The sequence below is a fragment of the Triturus cristatus genome, chromosome 3_2, assembly GCF_964204655.1.
Source record: "Triturus cristatus chromosome 3_2, aTriCri1.1, whole genome shotgun sequence".
Taxonomy (NCBI): domain Eukaryota; kingdom Metazoa; phylum Chordata; class Amphibia; order Caudata; family Salamandridae; genus Triturus; species Triturus cristatus.
The window spans coordinates 376,875,442-376,896,967 of record NC_140584.1 but is presented as its reverse complement, the minus strand read 5'-3'; the positions used below and the strand labels follow the sequence as shown (position 1 = coordinate 376,896,967).

Genomic DNA, 21,526 nt, shown 5'->3' with positions numbered 1-21,526 from the left:
CCATGGAAGAGACAAAAAATGACTTCCAGTATCAAGCCAGGTCATCAGTTACCGCTGATTATATTCTTGACAACTAGCATGGGGACATATTATCAAGAAAGGGCGTTAAAATTATCGCTCCTCTAGCGGCAGAAAGCTGCCACTAAAGCGGCAATAATGGGCCTGATAATATGCCGCGAAGAATTCCAATAGAAGCCCATGTTCTGGTATCAACATGGGCTTCTGTTGGAATTCTCTACGGCATATTTTCTGCCGCTAAAGCGGCGAGAATGTTAACGCCGTGCTTGGTAATATGCCCCAAAGTTCTGGTGTCAACATGGGCTTCTATTGGAATTCTCTACGGCATATTATCAAGCCCATTATCGCCGCTTTAGCGTCAGTTGTCTGCCGCTAAAGCGGCGAAAATGTTAACGGCGTGATTGATAATATGCCCCAAAGAACTTACCACACAGATTTGTTCAACATTTTTGCAAACAGGTGGCCCAGCGAGACATTTATATGGAATTTTATTGTACATTAAGAGTATAGAGAGGAGATTTTCTACTATACAGAGAAATAAATAACGAACAAGCGGCACAGAACACAAAGAACACATAGAATCTTGCAGAAGTGAAGAGGATCGTTAGAGACCTACAACTGATACTGTGAATGAATGGGAACTGGATGGCATTTTCTGTTAAATGCTAACAGGTAAGCCAAACAAATGGTGCAGTTGCACTAGAGAAGCATATTACGATTGGAGCAGAAACAAAAGAAAATTGAAATGTGCCCTGACATTGTATATTGATGCAAACCCGTAAGCAAATGAAATGAGCACAGATTCCTCCATAATCACAAGAACTTGAGCAATATATCACAAGACATCCACTAACCAGCCAAAGTAAACCACACCCAATTTAAGACTTGCCCACAAGGACAGTTTATGGCTAAGACTCACCACCAGCTACACCAATTCCTAAATACGATGCAAGGTGGAGGACGCTAGGTCAACGTGACCTCAGATACATCCACTCTGCAGAACATGCTGTCTGTTCTGTAGGGCCTGGTGCTCTTCAGGTGGAGCAGAGGACAGCACCTTCTGAACCGGGTAGTGAATGGATCAGATAATCATGCACTGTGGGGCATATCAGCAAGCAGGTGTTAAAAAATTATCGCCGCTTTTGCATCCATTTTCGGACGAAAAACGGCGATAATTTTATCGCCTTGTCTGCAAGGTCACGCTATGGCGTGAAACCTTGCCTTATCTCCATTTCCCTTAACGCCCATCTTTGCATCTCTAATGAGATGCAAAGTGGGAGTTCCTCCCCAGGATAACGGGAGAAATGTCGCTAAGCGACATTTCTCCTATTATCAAGCCTCACGCAAAGCAGCATAGCGACAGGAAAAGTAGCGATAACCTCTGTTATCGCTACTTTCCTTACGCCTTCTTTGAAACTGACTTAGTCATGATATGCCCCTAAATTAGCTAATGATGAGCGCTGAAATGTGTTTATCAACTACCCTGCTACATTATAAGTTGGTGGGTGTATACACAAATGTGTTTTTTATAGTATATCATAGTTTATGTATGGTGTAAAATGATTTGCATAAACTGTAGCAATAAAGTATAGAATTGAATATACTATATAGTGATTTAGTAGGAACACAATATGCAATATTGCTTAAATTACATAAAGTGGGGTAATGGCGGTGTGAAGTTGTAATTACAGGTATTGGGATGTGATTAAATGTCAAACCGCTAAATAGTAGTCCATAAAGGGATCTCAACAAGCTATGGGTTTGTTTTTGTCAGCAAGTATACGCCATTTTTTGGTGTAGAAAGACTGTTAAAAGCCACATTCCTATAGAGAAGAATTTAAAGCAGTTTCTTATAACAGGTTTATAGGCACAAAGTGCATGCCATCGCAAAACGTCTGCACCTGCAATATTCCTTACAATCCTGCATGAAAAATTGACCTTGAATTAAACGCCTGCTTTTCTCCTCCCTTGTTTATTTTGTAGGTACCTCTGCTTTCCTTCTACCTTTTGCAAGTCTTTCTGGTAGCGATGACAATATTAGTTGCACATCTTCTTCAAGTATGTGACATTGTAATAGAAAAGTGGGTAAAATGACATCAGCATACAGACCGTGGGGTGCTCTGAACAAACCGAAACACCTGGTTTTATTGTATGCGCTCCCCAAGAACTAGGGGCCCACTAAAATATGAAAAACACAAAGGGTGGAGAGCACTTCAAATCATTTACAAAGTAGGTGTAAGATTTATCAGAGGCTTGGAGTTCAGTACAAATATATTGATTTATGTTTCTTCAAGAGTAGTCACTCTGCAGTGCAGTTGTTAAAGATGAACAGCTGGTTGCATAGGTCAATCAAAGCAGCCAACACATTTCGTCTTTTCACGCTTTATCCAGCCCGAGGCCAATGGGTAGAATGAGTACCAAGCAATGTTGTAACCATAAGAGGCTAGTTATTAACCCCTTCCACGCTGGGGTAACTCCCCCGCAGCGCGGGGGTGCGGCGGCGGTGGCGCTGTGCTCGTGACAAGCCCAGCTCGTCATGAGGCACAGTGGAGCTGTGCTCATGACGAGCTGAGCACGTCACGACCCCGCCCACTGATTGATTCTCTCGCACAGGCGGGGAATCTATCGCGCGTGGGCGGACCGCTACGGTTATGACGAGCCCAGCTGGTCATGAGTACAGCTCCACTGTGCCTCATGACGAGCTTGGCTCGTCATGAGCACCGAAGTGGTTAATATGATTTTGATGTTTCCATAAAAAAAAACACAAAGGTCACTGGGACTTGATTTGATAGGAGAAAGTTAATTGTATTTCGGGTGTACCTGAAGTCAGAAAACAGACCTTATCCTAATTACACATAGCAACATTAATGTGAAATTCCTGAGTCACTCTGCAGTGCAGTTGTTAAAGTTGAACAGCTGGTTGCATAGGTCAATCAAAGCAGCCAACACATTACGTCTTTTCACGCATTATCCAGCCCGAGGCCAATGGGTAGAATGAGTACCAAGCAATGTTGTAACCATTAGAGGGTAGTTATTAACCCCTTCCACGCTGGGGTAATTCCCCCGCAGCGCGGGGGTGCGGTGGCGGTGGCGATGTGCTTGTAAAAACCCAGCTCGTCATGAGGCACAGTGGAGCTGTGCTCATGACGAGCTGAGCTCGTCATGACCCCGCCCACTGATTGATTCTCCCGCACAGGTGGGGAATCTATCGCGCGTGGGCGGACCGCTACGGTTATGATGAGCCCAGCTGGTCATGAGTACAGCTCTACTGTGCCTCATGACGAGCTGGGCTCGTCATGAGCACCGAAGCGGTTAATATGATTTTGATGTTTCCATTAAAAAAAACACAAAGGTCACTGGGACTTGATTTGATAGGAGAAAGTTAATTGTATTTCGGGTGTACCTGAAGTCAGAAAACAGACCTTATCCTAATTACACATAGCAACATTAATGTGAAATTCCTGAAATTACGCCAGTTACACCAGCATACTTTAAATTTTGGCGAGGCATAACATGGTCAGGCTCTTTCCCTATCCATCGAAACTTCAATTCTGGATAAAACACCAGCTATCATTGTCTCATCCAAGCATGATCTATACCTTGCCCTCCCCATCCTACTTTATCGCTTTGTGAGTTTTGACATTACCTATGCACTGTTTCTCATACCACCCAACTTAGCCGCGTGAATGGTCTTGCAGTGCACATCATTTTGCTGAACTAGATGCATTCCTCTACCAGTCGTTAATCTGAAAGTGTCTCCATCTCACCTCTTAGGTCTCCTATAAAAACATTTACTTGCAGGAGGTCCTAAGATTTCACTTTAAGCCCAACATCATTAAATTATATGCAGCCACTATTGTTTCTTTAATTCTAACCTGTGTACTGACATACAAATTGCTATAAAAGATATGGGGAAAACTACTCCACCCAACTCTGTTTTAAGAACTATTTCCTGGCCATTGTCAAGTTGATGAAAGGTAACCGGCTCCACCTAAATTCTTGCCTTGTTCACAGATCTGGTGCAAGCTTGTTCAAGAGACACCTCCCTTACCTTCAGAAACCATGAATCATTGAGGAATCTTCATTCATGCCATGTTACATTTAAATCTCGAAATTAAAAGTTAAGCTCTTTGCTATTATCTCGGGGATGTAGGGAAACTTGACAAGGATGTCCTCTACCTCCATTAATTTTTGCACTAGTAATGGAGTCATGTGAAACGTGAGAAGAAAAGTGATTTGCAGATTAGGGAGGCTTCATGCAGTTATCCAATATTCTATCTCTCTGATTCTACCTGAGGCATGAAAACTCTTCATCAGTTACATAGGATGTTACAGATGTAAACTACACTCACAAAGTGGCAGCATTGCACAGACTAAATATTTTGGATACGGCTGGGTGAAAGATTTACTCATTTCAACAGGGCACTCACACAGAGGGTGCTGGAGGACTTCAGGCAGTCTAAGCTTAAATGGGAAGTAACCTTGAACATTACATTTATAAACATATAATGAGATAGCACTAGAAGCCTTTGAGGGAAAGGGAATAGGAACACTAGGTTCAAGCGTATTTAATTTTACTACTTACAGCAAAGTATTTGACTACTTTTAAATTGCACTGGGTTTACATAAAAAATCCAAAGTCACTGCCCATGTGTAGCTAATTCAAAGCAATTCGTACCACAACACATGGTCATGTGAGAGGTTGGTGGGGTATTAGAAAATCGTTGCAGCAACCCTATTGGAGTAACATGTAGATCCAATGTATGTAATCATTTGCGATGGGTACTAGGAGAAATGCCTAGGTTCAAGGAGGATAGGAAAGAATGGATGTCCATAGGCCTAATGATGCTACTGGCTAAACGTCAGCTGTTCAGGTGTTGGAAAATGTCCACCCCACCTGTTATGTTAAGTAATTTGTAAAGTGCCTGGTTACTTCAACCAAAGCGCTAAAAGTTCTTTCTCAGAAACAAACCCATACCGATGTCCAGAACAATGGCCTATTTTAGACTGTCTAAATAATCAGGTTTTAAGTTTCTTGTGGAAGGCCAGTCCAGTCTTTTCCTGTCTAAGTGCTAGAGGCAAGGTGTCCCAGATCTTGGAGGCTAACAGACTTAAGGACCAGCCTCCCATACTTGCTCTTTTTTACAATTGCGATCACAGCTAAAGATGCTCCTGCCGACCTAAGACTTCTACTGGGTAAATACGGTTTAACAAGAGGATGCAAGTAACGAGGCCATTTTCCATTCAGAATACGATGACAGAAACACAAATCTATAAAGGATACTCTCTTGACCAGAGGCCTCCTATGGAGTTTGTCAAGAGCTGGACCCGTAGCTGATAGCCTCGGGAGATTAAGCAGCAGCCGAGCTGCGAAATTTTTACACCCTCTAGAGTCTCATCAGTCTTGATTGTGTGACTTCCAGATACAGCACATTGCAGTAATCCAGTCTAGACATTATGGACTACTGACTTTCTTACCAACTCTGGAAGGAGTCCCAGGACTTGTTTCAGGGTCTTCAAAATTCCAAAACATTTTCTAGCTAGATTGGTAATCTGATTGTCTATAAGAAGTGCAGCATCAAACCAGATGCTGAGGATATTTACTTTCAGTTCAGGGTCCCGTAGTGGCCCAATGAGTTCAGACACCAAGCAGAGGACCAGACTGAGGGCTGTTTCTGTTTAATAAGAATGTCTGTGCCCCCAGCATTAAAACAAGTGTGATCCATCCACTCAGCCAGTTCTGACAGGCAGGATCTCAACAGAGTCACAGTGTCTCCTTCACCCTGGGACAGGGTGATAATAAGTTGGGTATCATTGGCATACGACACAATGTTAAAGCAGTAACGCTCAACGATATTGGCTATGGGCCACATATAAAGATTGAATAAAATAGGCCTAAGTGCAGAGCCCTGTGGCACCTCCTGCCGCAGGGGACAAACCTCAGATATAAACTACTTTTGAGCCACTGCAGAGCCTTTGCCCTTATACTGAAATTCCACAGCCGTTCAAGAAGAAGGCCGCGGGACTCAGTATTGAAGGCTGCACTGAGATCCAACATTATCAGTGCTGCAGTGTTCCCCCAACAACAAACTGCCTAAGGGACTCTGGAGCCAACAACAGTGCCAATTCTGTACTGACCTGCGGGCGAAAACCTGACTGAATCTCATGAAGAAATTCCCTGGTCTCAATAAAACTTTCCGGCTGTTTATTTATGTGCTTCTCGGCTACTTTAGAGAATAAGGGAACAGGGAAATAGGCCTAAAGTTTCCAGCTTTGAGGGGTACAATTGAGGTTTTTTTCGGAGTGGAACTATGGTAGCGTGTTTCCAGCTCATGGGTACCAGACCTGACTCAAAAGAGTTATTAAGTAGAACAGAAAGCAACAGCAATATTGCCTTCATAACTCGCTCCTAGGCGAGACAGGATCAGTTGGTGACCCTGTTTTAACCTTGACAGCAGGGAACGTAGTTATTCCGTGGTCAGAGACTTAAAACTGGAAAGTCCTACCCTGGTGACAGAGGATTCAAACCAGGCTTCATGACACAGAGCATCTCTCACTGCCTCAGGGAACTTAGCATAAGTGAAGGACACTCTGGCATGGAAAAACTGAGCAATCAAATTGCAGGCTTCCACTGAGGGCATTGCAGATGCTGAAACACGATCCAAAGAGGATAGCGGCTTAACAATGGATAACAATTCCTGTGAAGAATTGTGAGCTTGCTCGATTTTATCCATATAAAACTAACTGTGCTCCTGATCTGTTTATAACATTCCTTCAAAGCCTCATAATAATTATCTTTATCACTAGAGCTGAAATTCCTGCGCTATACATGTTGTAGGCATTTCCAGGAGTTCTTCAACATAAGTAACTCTCCATTGAACCATTCTGCTGAAGGTTTCATGCGTTTGACCATGTGGGTGCAATTTGGTCAAGTGCCTCCAGTTGTGATTTAGCTCTATTTATACAGTTACTCAAGGTAAGGAAATGTTCTGCTAATACCCCTATAAAAGCCACAGGGGTAACTTTAGCCCACTTCCGTATATTTACCTGCTTGCCTTTATTTGATATTTGCGTTTCAAGCACTGCACTCGTGCTTGTGGCGGCATCCACCTTGCGGGAGTGAGCAGCGGCCATATGTTTGTAATTAACGTGGCCGCGCCGCTGCTCGCTCCCGCTAGGTGGATGCCACCACAAGCACGAGTGCAGTGCTTGAAAAGTGAAGACCGATGGCTAAAGGCCCTCCTAGTGCAGCACATGTGCGCCGCCTAGGCGAGACTTAAAAAACGGCATGTAGCTGATGGTCAATCACAAAATCCAATAACTCCAATTTGTGTTTGGCTAGGGAGTGGCAGTTAAAATAATAGCAACGTGGCACCATGAGGGATAGCACAATCTCACTCCCTGATGAAGCTGCTGACATTTGGTCCATAAACATGAACCCACATTTTCCACAACCATCTATCCCTTGGGATATCAAGTGAGTGAGAACAGTCTTTCGGCTGGGTAGAACCGAACTGCAACAACTCCAAGGAGGTATAGCGCCTGATAGATGACCCCACACCGGCTGGGGTCCTGGTGCCATCCAGGCGTGGAATGGCGCAGATGGGCTTGCCTTTGCTGTGGTGGCACACTGCGTGTGTCTGCTGTGCATCCGCAACAGTATAGGTAATTTAGATGGGCTGATTGTGTAGTGACTAGATCACTAGCCCGAAAAAATGGCGGCAATCAACCAGGAAGTGCGGCAAAAACAAAAGCTTTCTCTGCACAAACAGCCCCGAAGGACTGCGGTGGACCTGAAAGCATATTGCGCAAGTAAAGGAAGAAACACACCAATTAAAGGAAAATACTAATCAAATTAAATTAGGAGCTTGCCTGGAATGAACTGAGGGTCCGAGCAGTCATCGACAACTTAACGACTAGACTGCTAGGCCTAAGAAATTTTGTCAATCAACCAAGAAGAGTTGCAAAAACAAAATCTTTCTCCGCTCAAACAGCCACCTAAGATGGAAATCAGGAGATGGGTGGAGGCCAAAGTCAATGATGTCAGGTCCATGAGCTTAAGAACTGGGAATAAGGGTATCTAATAGGCAAGGAATGTGTTCTTACTGGAGTTTCCTTAGGGGGACACACAAATTACCTTGCGCTTGCCGCATCGCTGAGTTGGCAATGCGGCAAGCACAAGTGTTTTTCTTTTTTGGAATTTTATTTTCACTCATTGTCGTCTGTCGACTCCCCCTCACCCTGCCCCCCACTCTTACCTGCACCGGCTGTGGGTACTCCATCGCAAATGTGAAAAATATTATATCTGCCTTATTACAAGTGCATTATATCCTAATGCACTTGTAATAAGGTTAGGGAAAATAATCAATCAATCAAGGATTTTTAAAGCATGGCTAATCACCTATGAGTGCCTCAAGGTGCTGAAGTTTCTAACTGCTTCGTGGTGATCTGCTAATTCGAACCGTCAGGTCTTCAGGGCTTTCTTGAATTCCGAGAGTGATGAGGTGGCCCTGGGGTGCAGGGGAAGGTTGTTCCAAGCATTGACTGCAAGTTGTGAGAAGAAGCGTTCTTCACTGTTGCCTCTGAGGATCTGGAGGGTGTCTGCAAGGAAGAGGGAGGTGGATCTTAGGTTCTGGTAGATTGGTGGAAGGTCATTCATTTGTTGATATATGCTGGTCCTTCATTGTGCAGGGCTTTGTATGCTTGGGTCAACATCTTAAACTATCATTTCTCCGGACTGGAAGTCGATGTAGCTTCTTTAGGTGCAGCATAGGTCAGTCTGGGGAGGTCGAGGATGAGGCTTGCAGCTGAGTTCTGTATAGTCTTTTGTCTCCTCAGGAGATGGACAGTGATTCCTGCGCCTAATGTGTTCCCGTAGTCCAGCCTACTGGTGATGAGGGCCTGTGTGACGGTCCATATGGGGTTGACTGGGAACCACCTGGAGATCTTGTGGAGCATGCGTAGGGTGTGGAAGCAGGCAGATGGGACTGCGTTTACCTGTTTCTTCATAGATAGCTTGCTTTCCACGATGATGCCAACGTTGCGGGCACATAAATAAGACCCTAAAATGTGACTAACTAAAAGGGCCACCAAATTCATCTAGGATATATCCCACCCTCCATTTCACTACTACAACCTTTTTAATCATTGATACCTACTCCCATTTGGAGAGTTGTTTCATATTAACACAGAAGATAAGCTACAGTAGCTGATATCTACTAATTATAACTAGGTCACACTTTGATGACATGGTCCAGGTACTGTTCAACTGTTGGTAATGGTGTTTAAAAAAACACATTCCATGTCTTACTTAGTGTTGATGATGGCAGGCCCTTTACTCTTGGCAGAACAACATTGATAAGAGACTAGCTCACAAAATTTGATTCAGCCTGGACACTGTATTTTGCTCCAGTGATTCTCTCTCCAAACCTGGAAATATCTGCAAAAGCTGAGCTTATGCAAGCTGCAGAAAAGGGCAAGCAGACAACATTTTACCCAGTGTTGTCATTTAAATTCTTCTTTTCATATAGGAATCCTACCTCAGCAGTACATAACCAAACACTTTGTTGGGAACAAAGCTCAGCATTTATTTATTGAAGCACCGGGCACATATTCAAATAAAGCATGCTAACTTTTCAGGCATGTACTGCACTGTCTGTTCTCTTACCAACTTAAGTACTAATGGTGCACACACAAAAGACTTACCTGCTCCTAAGTCCCCCAAACTATGAAGAATGTCACAAGTCAAAAGTAGGGTGTGTGTATTTAATCTGTTAACTGTAATTTCTTTTGTGAAAGTTTACAAAATTCCATAAAATGCTCACAAAAATAATTACTTTTAGAATGAAATATGGGACAATACCAATAAAAAAGAGGAAGGGGCAGTGTGGCCCCCTCTTGGAGCCTCATTAGGCCCTGGGGGTAGGGTTCCCAGGGCCTAATGAGGCTCCAAGAGGGGGCCACACTGCCCCTTCCTCTTTTTTATTGGTATTGTCCCGGAATGGGATCCCAGGGACTAATAAGAGTTGGGGAGAAAGGGTCATATGGGCCCGTCTCCTTTTTTCTTGCAGTTGGCCCCAGAAGGGGTCCCTAGGCCTGAAAGCCAACCAGCAGCTGTGTACTGCAAAGGCCTGTGCAGTATGTGGTTGATTTCATGCTGGGGATTTCTACGGTCAACCCCCTTCTGAGCCCAGCAAAGGGTCATGTGCGGAGGAGGAGGTTGGCTTTATGTATGGTATACAATTGTACTTTACAATAAAAAAAAACTAGAAATTCACTGAAAAACTAAAGGTTAAACTACTGTTATAGTTTGGGGTGATTAAAAGTTCTGCTATCTGTTTAAAAAAAAAACTTTTAGAAATTCACTGAAAAATCCAAAGGTCAAGAAGTCTGCCTTCACCTCAGAACCCAAGGAAATCATCTGTGGAGTATGTTATGTTATGTTATGTTACGCATTTTTATAAAGCGCACAGCTGCCCCAACGAAGGGGCGTCCCGGCGCTAACCACAAAAATCCAGAGGGTGGAGGGAGGAGATCAAGCCACAGGGAAAAGGTAAGTCTTGATAGGTTTACGGAATGTGGTCAAACAGTCCAGAGTGCGGATTGACAAAGGCAGGGAGTTCCAGAGCTTAGGAGCCAAGAGACAAAAAGATTTGCCTCCAGCTCTGGATCTCTTAACTCTGGGGACAGCAGCCAACATCAATTCGGAGGAGCGCAGGGTGCGCCTAGGGGTATAGGGAATGATAAGATCAGACAAGATCTCAGGAGCGGAGAATTTGAGGATTTTGAAGGTGAGACAGAGGGATTTATATTCAATTCTTTTGGAGATTGGGAGCCAGTGAAGGCGGCGAATGGCTCCTCTTCCAGAGCATGATCTGGAAAGGCCAAGAATGGCGCGCGCTGCGGAGTTTTGAGTGCGCTGGAGACGGTTGAGCTCAGCTTTATTGGCCCCCAGCAGCAAAGAGTTGGCATAGTCCAGTCTTGAGAGAATGGTAGCTTGGACTATAAGTTGGCGAGTAGCTGAATCAAAAAAGCGGAGGGCAGGCCTTAGAGTATGTAGCAGCCCAAAACAGGTGCCAGCTATTTTTTTGGTGTGGTCCTGGAAGCTTAAGGTCGAATAGAACAAAAAGCCGAGGTTTTTCACCACCAGTTTAGGGGGGGGGGGAGGTCCCAGAGATGGAGGCCACCAATGGGAGTTCCAGAGCTCCTTGTTTTTGCCTACTAAAAGGACCTCTGATTTACAAGCATTGAGCTGGAGACAGTTCTCCGTCAACCAGCCCACGATAGCTTCAAGGCCTTGTTGGAATTGAGCGGCATCTTGAGCAAGATCGTCAGAGAGAGCTACCGTGAGCTGGGTGTCGTCAGCATACGAAACCATAGAGAGTCCGTGGTGACGTGCGACAGCGGCCAGGGGTTGAACATAAAGATTGAACAGAGCCGGGCTGAGTGCTGAACCTTGGGGGACCCCCTGCGCAATAGGTTTAACAGAGGAGGAAAAAGGAGGGGCAGAGACTTGAAAGGATCGATCGGTCAAGAAGGAGCGGAACCATTCAAGAGCAGCGTCTTTTATCCCGGCTTCTTCCAGCCTCCAAGGATCCTCACTCAGCTCCACCCTCTTCAACACTTATATGACACCTCTGGCCAGCATCGCCAAAACCCACAAACTCAGCATGATATCCTACACCGACTACACACAACTCATCCTCTCCCTCTCTGAAAACACCACCAACACCAGCTTCCAAAACTGCATGACAGATGTCACCAATTGGATGAAGAAAAACTACTTAAAGCTCATCTCGGACAAGACAGAGGTACTGATTTTCAGAAACAAACGCTGCCAATGGGATTCATCCTGGTGACCCTTAGAACTCAAAATGACTCATACCACCACAGTCCATGCTAGGAACCTAGGCATCATTCTGGAAAACAAGCCAAACAGGATGAAAAAGGTCAACTCTGTCTCCTGCTTCTTCACCCTCCTCCTGCTTTGTAAGATAATCAAATGGATACTCCAAAATTCAAGAAGCACCATCACCCAGGCCCTCATCTCCACCTGACTGGGCTATGGCAACACTCTCAATGCAGGGATCGCAGCGCACCTCCTCCGATGACTATAGACCATACAGTATACCTAAGGCAGACTCATCCTGGATCTCCCTAGACTAACCCACAATAACCCCTACCTCAGGAAATTCTGCTGGCTCCCTGTACAGAAAAGATGCCAGTTCAAGCTGCTGACCCATGCATACAAGGCCCTACCCAGCTGCAGACCTACCTACTTCAGCCATCGCCTGAAATTCCATCTGCCCACCAGACACCTTTGCTCCGCGTCCCTTTCTCTAATCCTCATCCCCCATCTGATGTAGCAGATGAAGCGATTGCTCCTTCTCCTACCTAGCAGAGAAGGCAAGGCACCAGCTACCCTTTCATCTATTGATCTCCCCATCTATTTCAGAGTTCTGAAAGTCCCTGAAGACCTGGCTATTCGACTAATCAACTGGACCCTGCCAGTGACTGGATACCCTCATGGGTGACAAGAAGCACTCTACAAATTTATTGAAAGTAACGCTATAGTTAGGTGAATATGTCAGGGACAACATTAATGCTTTGAACTAAAAAACACAGAAATTCACCAATTATAGTTAGCAGAGCTAACTATAACATGTGTGCTTGCTATGCACTGCTTTTGACCTCACACATTACATCACTTGTCACATGTTTTATGACATTATTTATTACATCACTAATGACTTCTCAAGTTACATCATTGATGACATCATTGATGACATCACTTATGGCATGGTGGTGAGGGACAGGAAAAAGCAATAATAAGCCCCACACTCTGGGAGAGTACTCATAAGCAGGCGGGGTAATTAGTAATTCGGTTTTCAGAAACAAACTCTTACTTTTGGGAGCTTGTATCAGAAAACCAAATATTTGATGAACGTTTGGTGGATGGCCATCAAAACTGATGGCAGCCTGCCACCAAACCTTATTGGACAGTGAAAGGAACTGCTATTGCATACGTTCCTTTTAATGTACAAATATGAACACTGGGCCGACAGTCATCACTAAATATGGCAGATAGAGTATTCTTGGGATGTTGGATGTAATGTCCTCTGCCATCCCAACGGACACTACTTCAGCATCCCAATTCTAAGTCAAGCTCTAAATCTCTAATACGTGCCTATATTTTTGTGTCATTGTTTTCTGCTTCAAGTGGGCTGGTACTGCAAACCACAGTGTTATCATAGTAAAGAGAGAGCTGCAACAACAATTTCACAGTAGAATAAGAAAAAATTGCTGGGTCCGTTCTCACTTCAGAAGCAGTATAGAGGCAAAACAAAATATTTATCAGGAAAAAAAAAACACAACATTTAAAAAAAAAAAAAAAGAAAGTGACTCAAATCAATAAAGTAACCCCAGCTCCTCACGGGGAATTCAAACACAGCTGAAGAGGAAAAGAAAAATAGGAGACTGAAGCATGAAAAACACATTAACTGGCAACATCATTAAAGAAGGAAGTCATGATATATGGCTTCATACGTGTGTTGTGTACATATGTTGATCTTACCATTGTCGTAAATATGGTGTCCATTTTATCTTCATGTGACTGCCGGAAGCCAGATATTTTGCAAACCAGGTTGTTATTGACTAGGACCTTGTGGGCTGCGAGACATTTATGTATGTAACCCATTTCTGTCAGGTACTTCATTCCTGAGGCAATGCCAAGCAACATATCCATCAGCTGCATTGATGTAAACTGACCTTCGTGTTTCTGCAAGATACAGATAAAGTACATGATGTGACAAACTACAAAAACAAATTGTCAACAAAAACACATTCACTTGGATATATTCCAAATATATTTCTGCAGGAGCTAAGGGGTTTGTCAACACAGTTTACCTTTTTCATGCACTGACATAGGTTTTTAAGATTCGAAGAGAAACCTGTAGTGGGCAACGCTATTGTCAAGAAAATATGCAAATCACTATGTCAGAGGCCACTGACAGTTCCAGAATGAGGAAGCAATAGTCTCCTTTGTAAACGATCCAAAGTGCATTGTCAGCTGTTTTTAGTATTGAGATCTTTTGGAAAGCAGAAATACTGAAGCTCATCTAAGAGGTCTTATTGATCTGCGAAAAGTAAGAGTTGGGTCTCCAAGCAGCTTTCCATGGCCTTGGCCAAAATGGGTATGTTGGAAACCAGGTGGAAACTATTCAGGTCCTACAGCCCCACTTTTGAATCCTTAACAGAATGGAGAACGATTTTGGCAGTCACTGACAGTACCTCACGCCAGAGAATTGTTAATCTGGTTCATAAAGTAGGGAGAAGGATGTGAACAAAAGCGAGACACAATGTCAATGTACAATTCATTTAATTATTGGTTTAGTAATTATTTTTGGGACTTGTATAAAGTGCATCATACTTCAAAAGACCCATGTCGAATTAAGCGGTCTTTTGGTTTCATCACTGCCTATAATACTCTGAGATAAATTTCAGAAATCACGCAACAAACATGCTTTTCACTGAACAGATAAAAAACATCATTTTGCTCAAAAACCTAGGGGCATATTATCAAGCAAGGCGTTAAAATTATCGCCACTTTAGCGGCAGAAAACTGCTGCTAAAGCGGCGATAATGGGCTTTATAATATGCCGCAGTGAATTCCCATAGAAGCCCATGTTGACACCAGAACATGGGCTTCTATGGGAATTCTCGAGGGCATATTCTCAAGCCCATTATCGCCGCTTTAGCAGCAGTTTTCTGCCGCTAAAACGGCGATAATTTTAACGCCGTTTCTTGATAATATGCCCCTAAAATGTTTTGGGGGCATTTTATCAAGAAACTGCGTTAACATTATCGCCGCTTTAGCGGCAGAAAACTGCAGCTAAAGCGGCGATAATGGGCTTGAGAATATGCCCTTGAGAATTCCCATAGAACATGGGCTTCTATGGGAATTCTCTGCTAAAGCGGCGATAATTTTAACGCTGTGCTTGATAATATGCCCCTTGATTTGTTCTCGTTTCTATTGAGGGGAATCTCTTCACAGTGAAAATGGCAGTGTTTTTTTTTAACTGGAATGTTCAACAATTGCGTTCAGTGTAGGTTAGATACCATTTCTCGGATACTGAATTTACTTCATGGAATGACCGGTCAATGTGATTTTGTGCCTCATTCAAGGTCTGGAATGTGGCTCCTTGGCCAGATTGTAAATGTCCTCTGTCAGGAGAGGACTGATGGCCCCAGCTCTACTGGACAGGGCCACCTATCAGATTTACAGACCCTCGGCCCCATCCTGGCCTTTGTGCCTTCAGTGGAGCTGCTGCAGCCGCTGCCCTGTAAGGTGCAGCTTCTTTGTTGCTATGGCAGAAAGTTTGGTGTCCACTCAGCAAAGTATTTTTTTCTGCAAATGCAGGAGTCTGGTCTCTACTGTTGTAATTCCCTATATCCGAGGCTCCCAGCTTTTTTGTTTAAGAAACTTGATACCACACAACATGACACCACAAGATTTTTAGGTCGAGCATTCAAGACCTCTTGTATATACTTTAGTATATACTTATTATATATTAGTATATACTTATATGTGTATGTACTTTGTGGGCTCTGAAGATCAGCCCTAGGACTTGTCAGCTTCCGCTTAGGGACTTTCTTTTCTGTTCAACTGCCTCTATTTAACTCTCTTAATAAAAAATGACCAGTAGTGGTCAGTAATATACCAGAATTGCTTTCTGGTGAGGGACTTTCTTTTTTTAATTGTTCTGGCAACTGCCTCTATTTAACTTTCTTGATAGAAAACGACCAGCACAGGCCAGTAAAATACCAGAATCACTTTAGCATTCTCTAGTTTCCAGTCCATATAAATTGTATTCCACGAGCACCCGTAGACAATAATATTTTTTTCAAATCTTGTATTTTCAGTGATATCACCACAGAAGGCCCTGATTTTATATTAAAAACAGAGCTTTGGACTATACCATTTCCCGCTGGTAGGCAATATTTCTCTCCATGTGTCCCCCTACCGGGTGTGTCACGCAGTTTGGTGCTTATTTTCCCTCCGTGTTAAAGAACAGTAAATGTTTCAGCACCCAGGCTAATGTGCTGCATAGCTAAATATATATATAAGGTGCCAAAGGCGAGACTGATTGCATTGCAAATGCTTGTTTATTAGGTCCACAAGATTTAGCACGCCAAACCTTTTTTCAAATCCATACTAAGATTCTATCATCCATTTTGGACCTTCTTTCTTGAAATAATGTGTGAGACAGTGCAACCTGTGAAGATCCTTTAGATCTTCTGCTACTGACTTGGCCACTGATCAGAACAATGTCTATTGGGCAGATCTTTTGATGTCCTGGGCTCCAGTTTGTGAAATTCCTTTCCAGTAGAGATCAGATATAGCTCCAATCCAATGACTTTTCATACAGCAAAACATTTTGGCTGTTCATGAAATATTTAGCTTAACTTATGATTTAGCAGGTTCCTTACCTAGAACCAAAACACCCAATGGGTTACTGTGCACTCAACAAAAAGCCGCTAACGATAAACTGGGTGGATAAGTTGCAGATTAATTTAGAGCGATGCAGGCAGAGAGATACAGAGTTCATACTCTCCTAGACCTTTTAATATGTTTTGTGACAAAATAGCTGCTTCTTTAGGGGAAACATATCTGTGACTTCACCATGAAATCACGTATTAATGGCATACATATATCTTTCTTTAGGATTTTTTATCACATGAAAATATTTTGAGACATTGGGACAGATGAATGTTGCCATCAGTTCTAAATTGTATTATGGAACAAACACATTATTTGGTAAAAATGCTGAAATAAATGAAACACCCACTATTTAGAAGTTATGCAACAAATATAGGCTGTGCAAATAATGAACTGGTAATAAATATCATTTAGATCAAAAACCTAAATATATTTCTGTGACCTTCATATTTCTATTGAAAGAAACTCTACTGAATGAAACTGACAGAAAATCACTATATTGGCCTTTTGTAGTGTATTTTGAAGTGTAAGGCTCAACAATTGTGTTCACTGCAGGTATAAAATTAGCTCCACTTAATAGAGTGACCTCCGAATGTGATTTAAGGCCTTAAAGTCTGGCTGGTGGCCATTTCGACAGACTTTAAATGTTTGTCTGATACTACAATATCCCCAAGACTCTAGTTTATGTTGCAACTTCTCAAGCCCCAACTATCAAAGCAAGCAGCTGTCCATATGCTTCGCACTCACGAATGAGAACACAAATGGACATCTTTCAAACAAGAAGCTCACATCAAACCCTTGATGTTAGGCACAGGGTATAATTACTGCTTTTTAGTACCTGCCTTGCATCTTTAAACTTGCTGCACAGCCTTCTATCCTGCCCGATGGCCCAACCCTTGCACTCACAGACACAACTGTTGTGCTGCACTCACAAACACAACCGTCTCCCAAACTTACACCCTGTAGACAGACACAACTGTTATAATATACTCACAGGCTTACTTATCACCATGCACTCACACAGACACACCTCCAAACCTGCACATTAGGAAAACAACAAACCCTACTATCGCCCAGAGCAACAATAATAAAACAGAACCCTGGCTTGAGTGAGATAATGAGAAAAAAGTTCAGACAATGTAGAAGACTGTTCTGAGGGCCTGTAAAGCGCTTCATTGACTCATTGAGGACAGCCATCCTTATATGAATTCATGTACCATACCATAAATACTTGTAACACTCACTCTGTACCACTTAAAGAAATACAGGGCATCCAACGGGCACATCTGCCAAGCACATGGGAGAAACCTCATTTACAATCTGCCTCTAACTTCCGTTCTTGGAGGAGTAGATGCAACGCTGCATGCTGTCTCTTGTAAAGCGTCTTGTAAAGGTCTGTGCTGTGCACAACTTCCAAAATAAATGTACATTCTGCCTGTTACCCTCTCCATTTCATTCATTAGAATTCATAAAATATATTAACCATTTGAGTCTGACCAGAGATAGATAGATACACTGAACTGTAGTCTGAAACAGGAAATCTACAATCATTCCCAACTTCCCTGCTTCACCAAGTTTTGTGATCCTAGGCAAATGTTTTAACTCTCACTTTTAAAAAGCATTTCTCAGTTCGGAGATCAGCACATCAGGAGGTCCCCCATGTGCAGCCACAGAGCTCTCCCACTGGGGGTGAGGGCGCTCTAGTAGAGGCGGTATGCAACATGTGGTTGGTGCTGGTACTGGCGTTTCTCTCTGCTATCTTTGTGTTGCTTTAGTTCGCGTTCTTGAGAGAGTGAAGACACGGGATGGCAGCGAGGCAGCCTGGAGCAAAGCTAAAGAGGGGCATGGAGGTTTAGTAGATGGCAAGTGAAGCCTATCATTGTCGCTGTGTGGGCTGGTCTTATTTTGGTCTTATTACGTTTGCTAGGGACGCTTGTTTTTTGGGGAGGACCAATGTTGCTACTTGCTAATGGACGGTCAGAGATTGTAAACATGGCAGCGACCTTGGAAGAAGAAGAGTTGGCAAACCAGGAGGAGTGGACTATAACTCATTGCTGTACAGGAGGTGAGCTGGAGGGACGGGACCGGCGGTGTGAAGCTTGCGAGCGCTCTCGTCCAAGGTGGCACTGTGAGTAGCTGCTGTGACCTTCAGAACTGAGGATGTCTCTTGCTGTATGCAGGCCCGCGGGTGAAAGGAAAGGGGCGTTACTACTGTCAGTGCTGTAGACACAGGTGTGCAGGCGATACAAAGTCCACTGACCACGCATACTGGGCTCTTTAGCTCCCGTGAGTCTACTTTTGCTAGTAAAAAATCTCTGTTGTAGTCATAGGGACCACTGCGGGGAATATGTACTGCACATTATAGAAATTTCGTTGAATATTATTGGAGATTGAAAATGAATCGGCCTATTTCATTAGCCGTCTTGGAATGGATATTATGGTCAGGTGCATAAGGTGAGGCTAGCTTCTGTAGTCCTGAGGCCCTGTACCACTGGAAGATTTGATGATGTTGCACAGCAGTTAGAATGTGATTCTCTGAAACGCCAGGAGCCAGTGGAGCTCTTTCAGGGACAGGATGAATCCGGACTGATTTCTTGAGGCTGAGACCGAGACAGCCTACTGGTTTTGTAATCTCTGGAGCTTCTGCGTTTCTTTCTTCCGCTCCTCAGCATAGATTATATTGATATAACAGGTCTATACAGAAGAAGGACCTATCACCTCAGTCAGACCTCTTACCCTGTTTACAAGGCAGGTCGCTCCCCTCACCGCCACGCAGCCCCCTGTGTGACCACTGACCGCTGCTGCATTGTGTCTGGCTGCGTTAGAGTGACTGTGCCCTCCTTCTCTTCTGTACCCACGAGTGAGTGATTCTCCCCCACTGTACCTGTGCATTTTGCTGCCTTGATTGTCCCCCTCTCCTTTGGTGCCCAGATTGTGTCCCTTTTTTCTTCTGTCATTCCCCGCGTCTCCCCCTCGCCGCCCGTTTACCGCCGCCGTGTCCCGTAGCTCCGCCCCCTCGCACCCTATTGGCCGCCGCGTCCCATAGCTCCGCCCCCCTCGCACCCTATTGGCCGCCCCGCTCCCACCTCCCAGCTGCTCCTCCCTCCCTCTCCCACTCATATGGAGGCCACGCAGCGGACGCGCGCAGCGGGCGCGCCGCTGGCGCGCCGGAGGCGCACCTAAGGCAAGCCCGTCTGCACCCGTCCGCGCCTGGCCCGTGCCCAGCGCCAGACCCCCTGGCCCCCGCAGATGCCAGCCCACCCGCAAGACCTACAACGCCGCCACTCTCATCGCACTCAACACCGACCGGAGCCCCGGCTGCTGCAGAGCCACCCCAAGACGCACCCATGGACCCTTCACCTGCCAATCCTGCAAGTTCTCCTGCATCCGGACCAGTACCGCACCCGCCAAGCCAAGCACCAACAGCAACCACCTGAAGCACCTGAAGTGCACCCGCTCCATCCACAGGCACGCAGTGGAACTCTGGAACCTGCTCGCCGCCACATGCCCAGACGTCGCCTTCCTCACGGAAACCTGGATGAACGCCTCCTCAGCACCCGACATCGCCATCGCCATCCCGGATGGATACAAGATCACCCGGAGGGACCGCGCCAACCAGAATGGAGGAGGCATCGCCATCGTCCACAAGAACACCATCCGCATCACGACCAACTCCGAAGACACCCTCACAGCCGCCGAACACCTGCACTTCCAGATCTACACCGACCCCAAGACCACCCTCAGAGGCACCCTCATCTACAGACCCCCGGGACCTCGCACACAATTCAGCGAAGACATCGCCGACTTCATCAGCCCGCACGCCCTCCCCTCCGCTGACTACATCCTCCTCGGGGACCTCAACTTCCACCTGGATAACAACAACGACCGCAACACCACCACCCTGCTGGACAACCTCGCCAACCTCGGACTCAAGCAACTGGTGACCACCCCCACCCACTACGCCGGCCACACGCTCGACCCCGTCCTCTCCTCCAGCAAGGACATCACCTTCAGCCACGCCACCGGACTCCACTGGACAGACCACAGCTGCGTCCACTTCAGCTTCAGAAGGACCACGACTCACCACCACCCGCAACTGGTCCCACGCAGAAGCTGGAACAAGATCACTGCCGACCAGCTCACCACATCCCTGAGCCAGAACCCCCCCACCAGATCAGCGAACCCCAACCAAGCCGCCAACAACCTCACGAAATGGATCAGCAACTGCGCAGACGACCTCGCTCCACTGAAGACCCCCCCTGCCAGACCCGGCACCAAGAAAGCATCTTGGTTTACCGACGAACTCAAGAGCTCCAAGAAGAACTTCCGGGCCCTGGAGAAAGCCTGGCGCAGAGACCCAACTATAGACAACATGACCACCCTCAAGCTCGCCACTCGAAGACATCACCAGCTGATCCACGCCACCAAGAAATCCGCATTCAAGGAACGACTGGACAACGACGCCCGCAACAGCAAGGAACTCTTCAACATCGTCAAAGAGCTCTCGAACCCCAGCGCCGGAAACAACGACATCACGCCCTCGCAAGACCTCTGCAACTCGCTCGCCTCATTCTTCCACAGCAAGATTGCAGACATACACAACAGTTTCAGCACACAGCCAACGCACCCTACGACCGGAACAACGCCCCCCACCACCACCCTCCGCGCCTGGACCCCAGTCAACACTGAAGACACCATCCGCACGATGAACTCCATCCACTCAGGATCTCCAACCGACCCCTGCCCTCACCACGTGTTCAACAAGGCCGACTCCGTCATCGCACCCCACCTGCGGGACATCATCAACGCCTCCTTCGACACCGCCACCTTCCCAGAGAGCTAGAAGCACGCCGAACTCAGCGCCCTACTGAAGAAACCATCAGTGGACCCCACCGACCTCAAAAACTACCGCCCCATCTCGCTCCTTCCTTTTCTGGCCAAAGTCATCGAGAAAACCGTCAACAGACAACTGGCCGCCTTCCTCGAGACGAACGGATCCCTCGACCACTC

The 21,526-nt window shown here is 45.4% G+C and overlaps 1 protein-coding gene across 1 annotated transcript in view; it reads right to left on the bottom strand.

Moving 5' to 3' along the window:
- EPHA10 (EPH receptor A10) overlaps positions 1-21,526 on the bottom strand; it is a 1,455,844-nt gene that overhangs the window by 185,156 nt on the left and 1,249,162 nt on the right. Inside the window, exon 13 of the mRNA XM_085647895.1 lies at positions 13,592-13,795. Within this exon, the coding sequence (XP_085504021.1) occupies positions 13,592-13,795 (204 nt within the window). The remainder of the gene's footprint in view (positions 1-13,591; positions 13,796-21,526) is intronic.